The 16,331-nt window shown below is 38.2% G+C and overlaps 1 protein-coding gene across 2 annotated transcripts in view; it reads left to right on the top strand.

Annotated features, from left to right (window-relative positions):
• The window catches only part of KDM1A (lysine demethylase 1A), a 62,162-nt gene that overhangs the window by 28,548 nt on the left and 17,283 nt on the right, over positions 1 to 16,331 (top strand). For both annotated transcript variants that reach the window (XM_078452226.2, XM_078452225.2), the window contains 5 exons: positions 5,287 to 5,365; positions 5,943 to 6,035; positions 7,028 to 7,134; positions 8,703 to 8,784; positions 9,489 to 9,583. In XM_078452226.2, coding sequence (XP_078308352.1) covers positions 5,287 to 5,365; positions 5,943 to 6,035; positions 7,028 to 7,134; positions 8,703 to 8,784; positions 9,489 to 9,583 — 456 coding nt within the window. The remainder of the gene's footprint in view (positions 1 to 5,286; positions 5,366 to 5,942; positions 6,036 to 7,027; positions 7,135 to 8,702; positions 8,785 to 9,488; positions 9,584 to 16,331) is intronic.

Genomic DNA, 16,331 nt, shown 5'->3' with positions numbered 1-16,331 from the left:
TTTCCATTTGGATTATTAATAGTGCTTATTACTTTTATGGAGAATATGGGGAAAAAGAGAGGAAAGAATTATAATAAAATTATCTATAACATGTACCACTATCCAGAGGTAACCATTGTTAAAAGTTAGTTGTTTTTTTCTCTTCAGGTAGTTTTTTAGAAGTATACTTAATTTTTGTTTTTAAAAAATTGAAATGCTATTTCCATACATTCTTTGCATCCTTTTCATTCTTCATAACCTCATAAATGCAAAGAATCTTTATTTAAACTTAAAAAAATTTTTTTATTTATTTTAAATGTTTATTTTGAGAGGGAGAGAGGGACTCCCAAGAAGGCACTCTTTGTACTGTCAGAATGGAGCCCGATGTGGGGCTTGATCCCACAAATCATGAGATCATGACCTGAGCCAAAATCAGGAGTTGGATGCTCAACTGACATAACCACCCAGACATCCCTGTTATTTTAAATAAACTCCACACCACATGTGGGGCTCGAACTCACAACCCGGAGATCAAGAGTCTGGTGTTCTACTGACTGAGCCAGCCAGGTGCCCCAGACTTTTTTTTTAATGTTTATTTTTGAGGAAGAGAGAGAGAGAATGGGGGAGGGGCAGAGAAAGAGGGAGACACAGAATCTGAAGCAGGCTCCAGGCTCTGAGCTGTCAGCACAGAGCCTGATGCGGGTCTTGAGCTCATAAGCCGTGAGATCATGACCCTAGTCGAAGTTGGACACTTAACTGAGCCACCCAGGCTCTCCAAAACTTTTTTTTTTTTTTTTTTTTTTTTTTTTTAAATAATCATTTGTCTTTCCTTCTCAGGATGAAAGAAACTCTTACTCCGTTCTTGTCATCTCGTTCAACCTCCTTCTCAGGCTAAATGCTTGATTTTAATGTCTGCATAATATTTTATCTGACAGTTGAGTCATACTTTTAATTTAGGCATTTAAATGTCCGTTTGTGCTTTATTAAGCTCTGAGTAGCTTTATACATTCTTGAGTCTATCTCTGGTTATTATTTCCTAATGGTAGAGTCCTAGAAGGAAAACTACTTGGTCAAAAAATAGGAACAGTTTTGATATATATTGTCAAATTGCCTCCCAGAGAGACTGAGTCAGTCAGCACTCCCATTGCTTTGCCCTTGCTTTGGTTATCAAAATGATGATAATCTATGCTGCTGTAATAGACTAAAAATATTTCATTTCTTTTCCATGTCTTTAATTACTTAGACTGACTTCTTCACATTTATTAGCCATTTTTTCTCTGAATTTTTCTTTCATGTCCTTTATTCATCAGAAATTTTTTAGCCATAGAGTAGAAAAGGGCAGCACATATTCTTTATACTCTAAGGTGATATAAAGTAAAAGAAATTTATGTTGTAATTTTAGCTACTTTGAATATAGTTCAGGGATGTCATTTTTAGCATATCTGCTTTTTAGCTACCACTAACTTCTTTATATTGTGTATTAGACTGCAAAACCACTGCTGAATTTAGATTGCTAAATGTTATTTAGCTAGAGTAATTGGTGGGTTGTGCTGGGTTCTCGTAGTACAGAATAAAGGGATTTGGGGTGTATGAAAAAAACGGTGATTTTTTTTTTAAAAAGTGAATGGAAAATTCATACTGTATATTTCGACACTTGTTTGTCTTAGAATCAGCTTCTGTGTATAGCATATGAACGTTTGATCTGAATGGGCTTTTTCAATAAGATTGTCATTTTTTTTGTTGTTTCTTCTGAGGGAAGTTTTCATTCTTTACTTGAATTTGAGTGGTTGGTTTACAGTGATTTCTGTTTTCTCTGATTTATATTCTGTGACCAAAATCCAGATTTCGGGAAGTAAGGACTGGCCCAGGTTAGAGTTGTGGCCTCTGGCTATAAAACTGAACACAAATCATTCTCTTATGAGAATTGTGTCAGTTCTCTCATTTTTTTTTTTTTTAATTTTTTTTTTTTTTAACATTTATTTATTTTTGAGACAAGAGAGAGACAGAGCATGAACGGGGGAGGGTCAGAGAGAGGGAGACACAGAATCTGAAACAGGCTCCAGGCTCTGGGCTGTCAGCACAGAGCCCGACGAGGGGCTCGAACTCACGGATCGCGGGATCATGACCTGAGCCGAAGTCGGCCACTTAACCAACTGAGCCACCCAGGCGCCCCTCAGTTCTTTCATCTTAAACTACATCTTTTGCCTCTAGATTTTGAAACCACAACGTTAGGATTATTGAACTACGTACCATGACTTGAGCTTTATTTTATAGGACGGACAGAGGAAAACGGCTTCTGTTGAAGGGTGAGGAGCTTGGGCCTGGTGTGTATGTGAGGAAGTCCATTTTGCCTTGACCGTGGCCACCGAGAAAAGTAGAGGGTGCTTATGAATTTGGTCATATCCCTTTGTAATTGTATTTATTTATACAGAACCACATTTCTTTGTTGAACTTTGTGGAGCAGTTAACTTTTAGCTAAGACTTAAATATGGTGGTATTTAGTTGGTCTTGCATTTTTACAGATGTGTATTCAGTTTGAAGAGCATTTATGTTAGAGTCTATTGATGGTACCATAATATTTTTCATTCCCCATCTTACTGCTTTTTCAGCAGTATTTGAAATAATTGACCACTCCCTTCTTCTTAAACACACTTAGTTTAACACAGTATTCTGTTTTTTCTCCTGCCTACCTGGTTGTTTGTCTTCTCTGACAGCCTTGTAGTCTTATCTTTAAAAAAAGGCCATTTTGTGAACTGGTTGGAGTTCCTTAAGGCTCCTTACAGTCTTTTCCTGCCTCTGGTATATTTTTGCTCTAGGACCCCTCTTCTGCACATTGGCTTCATTTATCACCCATAAGCAAATGGCTCCAGACCTTAACTCTCTTAAGAACCCTAGCTCTTTATCTAGATTCTAGTCTTGTATCTCTTTTTGGTTGTCTTGAAACTAAATTCATTATCCCTTCTTTGAGTGGCCCTCGTTTAGTGAGTAACATACCAACTCATTTAGTTGTACAAGCCCCAAACTGGAATATCCTTGGCATCTCTTCCCCCCTCCCCCTGCCACCTCTGCATATCTAATTGATCATTTGATTTTGTGGATTTAAAAAAAAATTTTTTTTTCATGTTTGTTTATTTTTGAGAGAGACAGAGACAGAATGCGAGTGGGCTAGGGGCAGAGAGAGAGGGAGACACAGAATCCAAAGCAGGCTCCAGGATTTGACTGTCAGCACAGAGCCTGACGCGGGGCTCGAACTCACTAACTGTAAGATCATGACCTGAGCCAAAGTCGGACGCTCAACCGACTGAGCCACCCAGGTGCCCCTGATTTTGTGGATTTTTTTAAATGTTTGTTTATTTTTGAGAGAGCAGAAGCAGGGAGCTGGCAGTGGGGTGGGGTGGGGTGGGGACTGAAGATTCGAAGCAGGCTCTCTGCACAGACAGCAGAGAGCCAGGCTGAAACTCATGAACTGTGAGATCATGACCTGAGCTAGAGTCAGATGCTCAACCAACTGAGCCACCCAGGTGCCCCTGATTTTGTGGATTTTACCTGCTCAGTATCTCCAGAGTCCTGTAACTGAGTTGGTCCTTGTCAGCTGTATGATACTGGCAAGTTACTAGGTTTTTTTGTTTTTTTTGGTTTTTTTTTTTTTTTTTTTTTAGGCTAAATATCTTGCAGCTTCTTCGTTATATATATATAAATTGTGTGTGTGTGTTTGTGTATAATTTATTGTCAAATTGGTTTCCATACAATACCCAGTGCTCATCCCAACAGGTGCCCTCCTCAATGCCCATCACCCACTTTCCCCTCTTCCCCACCTCCCATCAACCCTCAGTTCTTAGTATTCTTAGTTCTTAGTTCCTCAGTTCTTAGGGTATTCTTAGTATTTAAGAGTCTCTCATAGTTTGCCTCCTTCCCTCTCTGTAACTTTTTTTTTTCCCCTTCCCCTCCCCTCTGGTCTTCTGTTAAGTTTCTCAGGATCCACATATGAGTGAAAACATATGGTTATCTGTCTTTCTCTGTATGACTTACTTCACTTAGCATAACACTCTGCAGTTCCATCCACATTGCTACAAATGGCCAGATTTCATTCTTTCTCATTGCCAAGTAGTATTCCATTGTATGTATAAACCACGTTCTATTTATCCATCCATCAGTTGATGGACATTTAGGCTCTTTCCATAATTTGGCTATTGTTGAAATTGCTGCTGTAAACATTGGGGTACAAGTGCCCCTATGCATCAGCACTCCTATATCCCTTGGGTAAATTCCTAGCAGTGCTATTGCTGGGTCATAGGGTAGATCTATTTTTAATTTTTTGAGGAATCTCCACACTGTTTTCCAGAGCAGCTGCACCGTTTGCATTCCCACCAACAGTGCAAGAGGGTTCCCATTTCTCCGCATCCTCTTCAGCATCTGTAGTCTCCTGATTTGTTCATTTTAGCCACTCTGACCGGCATGAGGTGGTATCTCAGTGTGGTTTTGATTTGTATTTCCCTAATGAGGGGTGACGTTGAGCATCTTTTCATGTGCCTGTTGGCCATCTGGATGTCTTCTTTAGAAAAGTGTCTATTCATGTCTTTTGCCCATTTCTTCACTGGATTGTTTTTTGGATGTGGAATTTGGTGAGTTCTTTGTAGATTTTGGATACTAGTAGCCCTTTATCCGATATGTCATTTGCAAATATCTTTTCCCATTCCGCTGGTTGCCTTTTAGTTTTGTTGATTGTTTCCTTTGCAGTGCAGAAGCTTTTTATCTTGATGAGGTCCCAATAGTTCATTTTTGCATTTAATTCCCTTGCCTTTGGAGATGTGTTGAGTAAGAAATTGCTGCGGCTGAGGTCAGAGAGGTTTTTTTCCTGCTTTCTCCCTAGGGTTTTAATGGTTTCCTGTCTCACATTCAGGGCCTTCATCCATTTTGAGTTTATTTTTGTGAATGGTGTAAGAAAGTGATCTAGTTTCATTCTTCTGCATGTTGCTGTCCAGTTCTCCCAGCACCATTTGTTAAAGAAACTTTTTTCCATTGGATATTTTTTCCTGCTTTGTCAAAGGTTAGTTGGCCATACATTTGTGGGTCCACTTCTGGAGTCTCTATTCTATTCCATTGGTCTATGTGTCTGTTTTTGTGCCATCTTCCAGCTTCTTCAATAATTCACTCATTTGACCTGGCTTTGTGTTCTATCAGTTTGTCAGGAATATAACCCTCACTGTTTCAATGAAAGGAAAGTGTATATTTGAGGCCTTAAAGTTGAAAAGATATTTTAAAGTCTATGTCTACTTGTGTAATAAAATTTCTATCATTTAAATACAGTTGCAGTTGTGGTTGGATAATCCAAAGATTCAGCTGACCTTTGAGGCCACTCTTCAACAATTAGAAGCGCCTTACAACAGTAAGTGGTGTTTTTAGTGGGACTAGTTTTGGCTCATAGTTCGCTGATAATGAGTTTTTCACTCATATTTCCATCTTTGCCTTGTGCTATGCAAAAATAAGCCTTATAGAAAACTATTATGTGTGTTTTTAATTATTAGTTTTTACATTGTAAGTTCAAGAGATTGCTAATAATTTCCCAAGGACTACATTTCAACATTAATCCACGGTGTACCTTGTTGACATTTGATTGGCTGGCTGTCTGGCTTTCTCATTTTCCACTTGCCACCAACAAAGTCTTGAAAAATTTTTGTCAAAGTAACTGATATAATACTACTTTTAAAGGGTTGGTTTTATCCTTTATTTCATCTATAGCGTATTGTCCTTTTTTAAAATAGCAAATTCTATGATATGCGTTTTGGACTACATCATAGACTAATATGCTAGGAATCACTTTTCTAAAGGAGTCACATTATCTGAGGCTCGTGGATAATATGTACTACAGAATAACTTCATGATGGAAAAACAGAAGAGTTAAAGAGCTTTCTGTTTAAGCTGCCTAAAATATAAATATGTTGTAAAATCCATTTATTCCGTAGGTGACACTGTGCTTGTCCACCGAGTTCACAGTTATTTAGAGCGTCACGGTCTTATCAACTTCGGCATCTACAAAAGGATAAAACCCCTACCAAGTAAGGACTTGGCCAGTGGACTTCGTGGTCTTAAGTTACAATTCTAGGACTCTGTTTTATTTCTAGGAGGTTTTTAGCATTTTTTTTTAAATTTCTTAGTCTAAAGAGATTTAAAGTAAAATCTCTTCATAAATGTGCATTTCTTGTAGTTTCTGGTCTGACAGGTGTACTTTAGTGAAAGATTCTGAATTTCAAATTTAAGAAAAATCAGAAAACAAAATTTGTTGGGGCGCCTGGGTGGCTCAGTCGGTTAAATGTCCGACTTCAGCTCAGGTCATGATCTCGCAACTTGTGAGTGCCGCATCGGGCTCTGTGCTGATAGCTCAGAACCTGGAGCCTGGAGCCTCCTTCGGATTCTGTGTCTCCCTCTCTCTCTGCCCCTCACCCACTCACACTCTGTCTGTCTCTCTCTCTCAAAAATAAATAAACATTAAAAAAAAAATTGTTAAAAACAAGAGAAGTCTGTTATGAAAGCAGAGATTTGAGGTTTTCTCTCATTGACCAGTTCTTTATACTGCCAGGAATCCAGGAGATAGGGATATTTTGGGAATTAACACATATATTTATTTATTTTTGATGCTTTAATAATTCTGCAAAAAGAGATACTAAGGACTGCAGAAGTACAGCTGAAAGAAAACAGCTTTAAGAATAAATTGGCTACTCAAATTGTCCTAGTATAATTGGGAAGTAAATGAAACAGATAGTCATAAGTTAACCAGTCACAGATACCAAAGCAGATGATTGAGGTGTAATGAGAAAGTTAATGTTTAAAGGATTTCATTTATAAATTTTTAACATTGAATTAAAGTTTATAAGTTTCAGATATTTGCTAATTTGTATTAGTTTCTCTATTTTGAAAATAAGTGAACTGTTTACTTGGTAAGACATCATGATATGTTAAGAACCTAGAGGTTTTCATGATTTAAAAAAATGATGAATACAAATTCTTAAACCTACGACCAAATATTGTAATTTTTGTTTTTTACTTTTAGCTAAAAAGACAGGAAAGGTAATTATCATAGGCTCTGGGGTCTCTGGCTTGGCAGCAGCTCGTCAATTACAAAGTTTCGGAATGGATGTTACACTTTTGGAAGCCAGGGTAAGAATTTTATTTTGTGTTTAGGAGCTAACCTAATAGAAATATGATAGGTATTCGTCAGTGCAATAAGAAATTATCTGTTGCAAATTAATGAATCCTACAACTTGAACGAAACCAAACTGATTTATATAGTACTCAAAGTGTTTTAGATAGTGTTACTATATTGGATAAAGCATTTTTGACAGTAAAGCTTTGAAAAGTGTTCAGTGAGTATTTAGAGTTTGTGAATGGTCCATATAGCCCTTTGACGGATATTTTCAAGTCATTGTTTCTTGCAGTTAGCTTTCAAATTTCGGGCCTTCATGGACGTACCCTGTGCAGGTGGCAGTTATTTTTAGTGTGGAACATAGTGAATTGTGTTCCCTGTTTAATAGTAAAAGAGGTGCTTCTCAGGCAGCAGCTGTCTTGAGGGCCTGATGAAGCCAGTATATTGGTTCCCTTATCATTTGTCCTAGAAAGAGAAATGGAAATTGAAGGAGGAAAGGGATGATGGCACAGAGTGGGGGAAAAAAGAACATCAAATTAGGATGCTACTATTCAGATTATTTTCATGGGTAATTTTTGATATTTAGTTATCTTCCAGTGGCTTAAAGGCCTCCCTGGGCTTACACCATTTAAAAAAGAACAATAAAACAAACACTTCTCAGGTAACCTAAAAATCTAAAATTTTATAGAAGCTTTCAAAATGTTTTGTGCAGTACAATCTAGGTTGCTTTTTAATGCTAATTTTTTAAAATATTCTTTTCAAATAGAGTATGAAGAAATCAAAATAATTTTTATGTGGTCTTACTAAAAATAATATTTTATAGGTAATTCAGGAAACTTTTGTGTGCCCTCTTGCCCTGTGTACTAGCAATACAGTGATGAATAATGGGATCATTATGATCCCTACCCATGCAGGGTCCTAATCTAGCTGACAGGTTTTTGTTTTACTTTTGTTTATTTGGAGGTTACAGAGTATTCTCATAATATCCATGATTGAAGTATCACTACAGCTCAGTAATTTTTCCCATGGAACCTCCCTGGTCAGCAGAGATAAACCAGGGCCTGTTGAGGAATGAGAGCTATTGTCAAAAGTTTATGCTCAGTAGACACCCTGCCCCTGGGCATGGGGCTGCACTGGAGAATCATTTGTTGAAGTCATCTGTCATTCCCAGCTGACTTAGGGGATGAAGGGCAAGAGTCAGAACATGGTGGTAGAAAGATGGCATTTAGTGCTACGTTACAATTTGTGAACAGATATTTTCTGTGTGTGAGTGGCCCTTGGTCAGCCTGTATAGTAAATGGTATTAGAGACAGCTGGGTAGAGAGAGAATAGTAGCTATAGTTAAATAGTATTTCTGGCTGTCAAATTGTTTTCTATCCCCTGTCACTTAATTCTGTGTCATTCATTAACCTTTCACTCCCTCAAATAGTTAAACTTTGTTTGCTCATTGTGCCCACACTGCATGCTATGTATAAACTATACCTTGTTAAATTATAAAAGAAGAGGCCTGGGATGGTACCATGCCAGGTTCTCATGGTTAAAATAGAATTGATGATTTTAGCCATTTAATTTCTGAAAACAGGATCGAGTGGGTGGACGAGTGGCTACATTTCGCAAGGGAAACTATGTAGCTGATCTTGGAGCTATGGTAGTAACAGGTCTTGGTAAGTAGTCCTTAGTCGTGTCCTGTTAAACAAGGTCTGAGACTCATTATCAAACTTCTGTTTTAAAGCCGTAAATGTGGCTTTAAGATATTTTGGTTTAGGATACTGTTCTTAGTGTTCATAAGAGGTAGATTGACAAATAGTCTTTCTGAAAAGATACATCACTATATGCAAAATTTAAATTGTACATGTTTTGACCTATTAGCAGATTCAGTTCTCGGAAATTATCCCAAGAAAATGACAAGTGAGCCATGTTGTTGGGAGCTTTTTACATGTGGCACAGCAAAACATTAGAACCCATAGTTCTGAAGATTAAATTATTATACAAAGTGAACTATACAGCCACTAAAAATTATGTAGCCTTATATTAACCTGAAATGATGGCCAGTTTATTGCTAAGTTGAAAGAAGATTACAAAACAGTACATGTGTTATGATCCTTTTGTGTGTGTATGTCTCTAATTTTATGCACACAAAATCTAGAAGGATCTATAATAAAATGTTAACTAACATGGGGTTTTTTTCCTTCTTTATGCTTATCTTACCTATTTCATATATCCTACATTTACTTTGGGCATTTTTTGATCTATACTTCACGTACCCTAAGCTTTGAGTATTTTAAATTTTTAGTAAAAATACTTTTGCTTCAATTTTTTGTTCTCTTTTCATAGTTGTGTTGAATATAATAGTTTGAGTTTTTTTTAGGAGGGAATCCCATGGCTGTGGTCAGCAAACAAGTAAATATGGAACTGGCCAAGATCAAGCAAAAATGCCCACTTTATGAAGCCAATGGACAAGCAGTAAGTTGAGGACAAACAGAACTTTTCAAAATTTATTTGGTTCAGTTGAAAACAACAATGTGGGGGAAATGTGTGGATGAACGTGCACACATACCAGTATGGGCCAAAGGTAGAAATGATGTGATATTCTTATTGTTCCTTAACTCTGAGCTATATAGGAAAGGATTATTACTGTATAAATGCAAATTTGCATGCCTATTTAGGCATTTATCTTTAGACATTTAATGAAGGCTAGGTAGACAGGTAATTTTTTTGTTTGGCTGTGGCCACCTACTCTAAGAGACCTGTGGAATTGACGCCTGATTCTTCGTTTCTTTGTATTGTGCCTTCCATCATGTGCTTTAGCTCTGTGTGCTCTTTATGACTTCAGTTTTGTGTGTGTAGGTTCAAGATTTTGTTGAGCTAATAACCAGCTGGTGATACTGAACTCAGATGCTTTGGTAGATTAAAGTATTTGTTGACCAGAGGCATAGGAGCTTCCACACTTAGCAGATAATAGTGTGGAAGTGATGTTTGCTATGGAGAGTGAGAGTAGTTTAACAACTATGTTGAGAGGCTTAGACTATAAGTGAGTCCTAATTTTGGAGGGTGGGTGAAATTCAAAAGTTTGTATTCAAAAATTTTTACTAACTCTTCCCCTATCAAGAATGAAGAAGTTTATAATTCTGGGGATATAAGCATCATTATATTTTGAGGAAGGGAAGATTCGATATGCATATAGTTTAGCTATTGTTGCTAAAAAGGGTACGGTCCCAACTCTTGAATTTAGTCTAAGTTCCATGTACATCCTCACTAAAGCCTTTAGGTTTTATGGGGTTCATATCAGAAGAAGACAGACTTTCAGGGAATGCTTTGGCTCCCGTTCACATCAGTCTGTGTTCAGATTCCTCCCAGGGCTTGTTTGCGGGGCGCAGGTTAGCCTCTGGCAGCATAAACAAAATAGAATGAGCAAGAAAAAAAGGAGGAAGTAGAGGTTAACTCAGCAATTCAGAGAAAAAAAAATTTCAGTAAACTTCTGGGGTGCCTGGGTGGCTCAGTTGAGTGTCTTACTCTTGATTTTGGCTTAGGTCATGATCTTACTTGGTCGTGAGATCAAGCCCCATGTCAGGCTCTGCACTGGGTGCAGGGACTGCTTAAGACTCTGTCTCTCCCTCTGCGCCTCCTGCGTGCGTGCACGTGTGTGCACACACGCACGCTACGCAGAGGTGTGCACTCTCCTCTCAAAACAAAACAAAAAAACCATTCAGTAAACTTTTGTTACACTGTAAAGATCTGTAAAGGCTATAGAGAGGAATAAGACAGTCTCTGGAATATAAGACCGTACAGTCTAGTGGAGCATGTACACAGATGATTTTTCCCCAGCTTTATATTATGGAAATTTTCAAACCTATACAAAAGCAGGGGCACCTGGCCGGCTCAGTCAGTGGAGCATGCTACTCTCTATCTTGGGGTTGTGAGTTCAAGCCCTAATTTGGGTGTAGAGATTATTTAAAAATAAAATGTTTAAGAAAAAAAAATAGTAGAATAGTATAATATAATAAACTTTCACTTATTCCAGTCTTGTTGCATCTGTTAAGTTCTCTGTCTCTGTCTCTGTCTCTCTCTCTCTTTTTTTTTTTTTTTTTTTTTTTTTAAGAGTGAGCTGGGGCAAGGCAGGGAAGGGGCAGAGGGAGGGAGGGAGACAGAGCCAACATGGGGCTCAATCCCATAACTCTGGGATCATGACCTGAGCCAAAATCAAGAGTTGGATGCTCAACTGACTGAGCCACCCAGGCTCCCTTAGTCTGGGGTGTTTTAAAGCAATCACAGTCAGTCAACAAGTATTTATTAAATATTTACGAAGATCTGGCATTGTTCTCAGCATTGACTATGTATTCTCTGCCCTCAAGGGTCTTAAATTCTAGTGACTCCAGATATTTTATGAACCCAAGAACATCCGGAATTGTAAGTGTCATTAAAATCTGTGCTTCCCCCTGGGCTCCTGGGTGACTCAGTTGGTTAAGTGTCTAACCTCGGCTCAGGTCATGATCTCATGGTTTTTGAGTTTGCACCCCACATCAGGCTCTGTGCTGACAGCTCAGAGCCAAGAGTCTGCTTCAGGTTCTGTGTCTCCCTTCTCTGCCCCTCCTCTACTCACTCTGTCTCTCTCTCAAACATTAAAAAAACAATGTTTTTAAAAATCTGTGCTCCCCCTCTTCCCTCACCACTGAAACAAAAAAAAAAGACCCCAACCACAAACATTACTGATACATATATGAGGAACATAAAATCAAGGCAGATTAACATAAAATCAAGGTTAGATAAAGGATAAATTGCTACAGAAGAGCCAAGGGTGGGGGTTGGTGAGAGAGAGACACTCTCTCTGAAAGTGGGAAGGGCAAGAATGGAAAGAGATTTGGAGGGAAAAAGCATTGGTGAAGATGGCTTAGAACTTACCGTGGTTGTAGAGGAAGGTTTAAGACAGGTTGGTTTCTTTCTTTTTTTTTTTTTTTAATATTTATTTATTTATTTTGAGAGAGAGCATGAGCACAAGTGAGGGAGGGGCAGAGAGAGAGGGACAGAGAGAATCCCAAGCAGGCTCCACACTATCAACATAAAGCCCAACATGGGACTCCATCCATGAACTGTGAGATCACAACCTAAAACGGAATAGAGACCTGGACACTTAACTGAGCCACCCATGTGCCCCTTTTGGTTTTTTGTTTTGTTCTTAAATGTTTACTTGGAGAGGCTTCTGAAGGAGGATGAGATTATACTGGTGAGGGTAAGATACAAAGCTGAAGTTGAGGGTGGAGGGTAGGGTGTTGCTTACTGTGCTGATTTGTAGGTTGGGACTTCAGAGGGATGAGAGCAGATAGGTGTTTTAAGTAGATAGGCAGTAATGTAGAGAAATGAATTGAAGCAAAGTCTCTGAAGCGGATATTACATTAATCCTCAAGAAGTAACGGAATCCAAACCAAAGATGATCGTTGAGACACATTGTCTTTTTCTTTAGACTCCCCTGAATGTAGAACAGGTTTATTTAGTCTTTCTAATAATAAAAAGAATTTTTTATAGTAGAAATCTCTAGAGAAATGGTTATCTCTTTTCTTGGTGTTAGAGGAACTTTAACACATTTTTAAAGACATTTGTTTCCAGATAGTATACCAGTATTCCCCTCAAGCATGGCCTAAGTCAGTTTGTTCCTATTTGGTGCAATAGCTAGAGTAGTAAGGAGGATTCTTCAGGCACTGTCAAATTTGGGAGAAAATTCTTTGCAGCTTTGAGTCCTGTTTGCCTTGAGTTAATCAAACATAAGACATGTTAATGTTTCTGTATCTTGCTGTTCCCAATAGTCTAGCTCAAAGTAGAAATGGACACTTTTTAAACAGTAGATTGGCTTTTGGCTTATGGGACAGGCACTAAGAGCTTCTAGTTCCATTAATTTTGCTTATAATTGCAAATATGTTTCTTGACTTTAGAAACTGAGGATTAAGTAGGTCAGTTACTTCATTCTCTCATTTTGCAGGGGAAGAATCTAAAGCTGAGACATGGTGTTTGCATAGGGTCATTGTAGTCAATACGTTGTAGAACCCAAGATATATTGCCTGGTGTTCCAGATCAAATTTCCTTACAGGCATACCTTGTTCTGTTGCACTTTGCTTTACTACACTTACAGATATTGCCCCCCACCCCCCACCTTTTTAACACAAATTGAAGGTTTGTGGCAACCTTGCATAGAGCAAGGGTATTGGCACCATTTTTCCAGCAGCATTTGCTAACTTTGTGTCTCTGTGTCAGGTTTTGGTAATTCTCACAGTATTTCAGAGTTTCTGATTATTATTTGTTATAGTAATCTGTGAACGGTGATTATAGCTTACTGAGAGCTTAGATGATGGTTAGCATTTTTTTTTTTTAGCAATAAAGTATTTTTGAACTAATGTGTGTACATTGTTTTGTAGACATAGTGCTGTTGCACACTTAGACTACAGTACTGTGTAAAAAAACTTTTATATGCACTGGGAAACCAAAAAATTCATTTGACTCAGTTTATTGTGGTCTGGAACTGAACGCAGTATCTCTGAGGCATGCCTGTACTTCAGAGAAGATGGGGGCTGGAATAAGTGTGTGCAACCCCAGTTGCCTGTGTGCATCAGCTGAGTCTCCTTCTCCAAGAGCTTTCTTTTATTAGTTAATACTAAGGAGGCATCAAAGCCGCCTTAGAGTGGACATTCACTCAGCCATTGATTTTCTTTAGTAAACTGTCGAATGAAATGGGATTGTCTTCATTCTTTGTGGACAGCCTCAGTGCGAAAGAAGGTGATGTGATGGTTCTGTTAGTACATAGAAATTAATTTTCATCTTACACAAAGTCAGCAGTTAACTCAGAGTGACAAATATCATTTGTAATACGGTCTTAACACATCCACCATACCTAGTCATTTTGCTGCTGTGCGAGAAAAATCACATAGCAAGTGGTTTTTGCTCTGTTAACTTGTTGTTTTAATCACAATCGTAAGAATCCCTGAAAGAGTTCACTTCTTTATTCTCTGTGGTTGTGCACTGGCAGCTAGGCTGTTGCGCTTCTGTGTTTGTTTTTGATAGAAGCTTTTTTTATGGCTCCAGATGACTAGAACAAGGGCTTTCTTATTTGGTTCTAACATAGGATATCGCAGTGAATAGAAGTGTCTTCTGAGCCTGTAAAAACAGAGCCAGTACAACAGCTGCCCTCAGATTGACTGATGATGGAGTTAAACTGTGAACTATGTTGTAACTGGATATGGAGATAGTTGGGAAACAGGGGTAATTCATATTTCAGAACTATTTTGGGAGTCACCAGTGAGGATACTGGAAACATGGATTGGTGGGGAGATGGGAGAAATACAACTGTAAATGTTTTCTGTATCTCCTATACACCAACTAGTAACTCAGGGGCTTTAAAATTGACTTTTGTTTTGGCTTTTTTGAGTAATGAAAAGGTACCTTAATTAAATTCCTTCGGTGCTGTAGCATTATGTATTCATTATAAGATCTCTGGTCTCCATGGTGGGGGGAGGGAGTTGTTTCTTCTGTTTTTTTTTTGTTTTTTTTTGTTTTTTTTTTTTTTTACAAAGTGAGGCCCAAAGACTCAGTTACTTGGAGAAACAGATCTTGATTTTCTCCTTGGGAGTGGCTCAACTGTTATGAGGAAGAAAAATATACTTGACAGGTAACAAGTACTGGGTCTTTTATAAAGGCCATCAATTGGGTGTATACTCAGTACTTACCACAGTTTACCAAGTTTTTGCCTATATTCACATACAGTGATGCTTATTAGGTTAGTCACACTTTTGACACAGAACTACTGCCCTTTTCAGTCTTCCTATTCCTTTGTGGAAATAGTTTTAGTATTTTAATGGTAGTTTCTCTTTTACATTTTATAAATCAAAAAATCTCATGCCTGCCTTTAATGTTCCTAAAGTTGTAAAACAGTTACTTTCCTTTCTAATATAGTTATAATACTGACTTTGCTTTTCCAAACTTTATTATTCATTTAATAAATTTATGGAGCACCTCTATTACTCATTTAATAAATTTATGGAGCATCTCTACTATGTGCTAGAAACTACTAGAGTGAACTCCTTAGACATGTTGTGTGTGCCTTCACACAGCTTAGTTACTGGTTTATGGAAGTCTATGACACCTCCTAAAGATTTCTTATGAGGTAAAAAATTGGAAGGAGGCAACCATCTCCATTTCTAGAATCACAATGAATCTTATTTAGATTAGGGACACACCTGTTGTTCTTATTCTCCCTTTAGGGATTATATAATGCTATATCTCCTTTCTTTTAGCTATTTGGGAATTTAAATTAAAGACTCTTCCGATGTAAATTTTTCTTCCAGGTTTTACCAAAGGTACTAATCTTAATCTTTCGTTTGATCATAATTTTAGAAGTGCATGGAAATGGTATCAGCAGAGATTTACCAAAGCCTCTGTTGGTCAAATTGGGTCACTATAGCTATTTTTCATTGTATTAACTCTTCCTGAGGATTTCTCTGGCTAAATCTCAGAACTTTGGGTGTCTAGAACCTACCTGCCCATAACTCCAGTCTGCCTTGCTGCTAGAGAACTTATGCAGACTGGAAGTCAGAGAAATAGGCAGTGTTTTGAAGACCTACTAAAGACCTCATGATGACAGTGCAACTAGAGGTAGGACTAAGGAGAGCTGCCTTCCTATGAGATGACTTCTTGCAGGATTAGGGACCTTATCCAGAAAGTCGCTTGGTTCTCCTTAAATGTATTCTACATGGGCTAGATACACAGGCTGCTCTTCCCCCAGCCTTGTTCAGGGATGCTCCATATAATTTCTACAGGATCAAAGCAATCAAGATTGTACCCATTCAGAGCCGTGAGACTCACCAGATTCTTAGTTTGAAGGAGCTGTTTGGAGCCTTTCATAGAGAAATAAATGGCTCTGAAAAGTCAGAATCGAAATCTGTTTTAAAAAAAATCTGTGTCAAGTGATACCCTTTTTGTTTGATTCTTTGCTAGAAAATGATATCAGAGGGGCGCCTGGGTGGCTCAGTCGGTTAAGCATCCGACTTCAGCTCAGGTCACAATCTCGCAGTCTGTGAGTTCGAGCCCCACGTTGGGCTGTGGGCTGACGGCTCAGAGCCTGGAGCCTGTTTCAGATTCTGTGTCTCCCTCTCTCTCTGCCCCTCCCCTGTTCATGCTCTGTCTCTCTCTGTCCCAAAAATAAATAAACGTTAAAAAAAATTTTTTTTTT

The sequence above is a fragment of the Panthera onca genome, chromosome C1, assembly GCF_046562875.1.
Source record: "Panthera onca isolate mPanOnc1 chromosome C1, mPanOnc1 haplotype 2, whole genome shotgun sequence".
In the NCBI taxonomy this organism is placed as follows: Eukaryota; Metazoa; Chordata; class Mammalia; order Carnivora; family Felidae; genus Panthera; species Panthera onca.
This window is presented reverse-complemented; position numbering and strand designations above follow the sequence as displayed.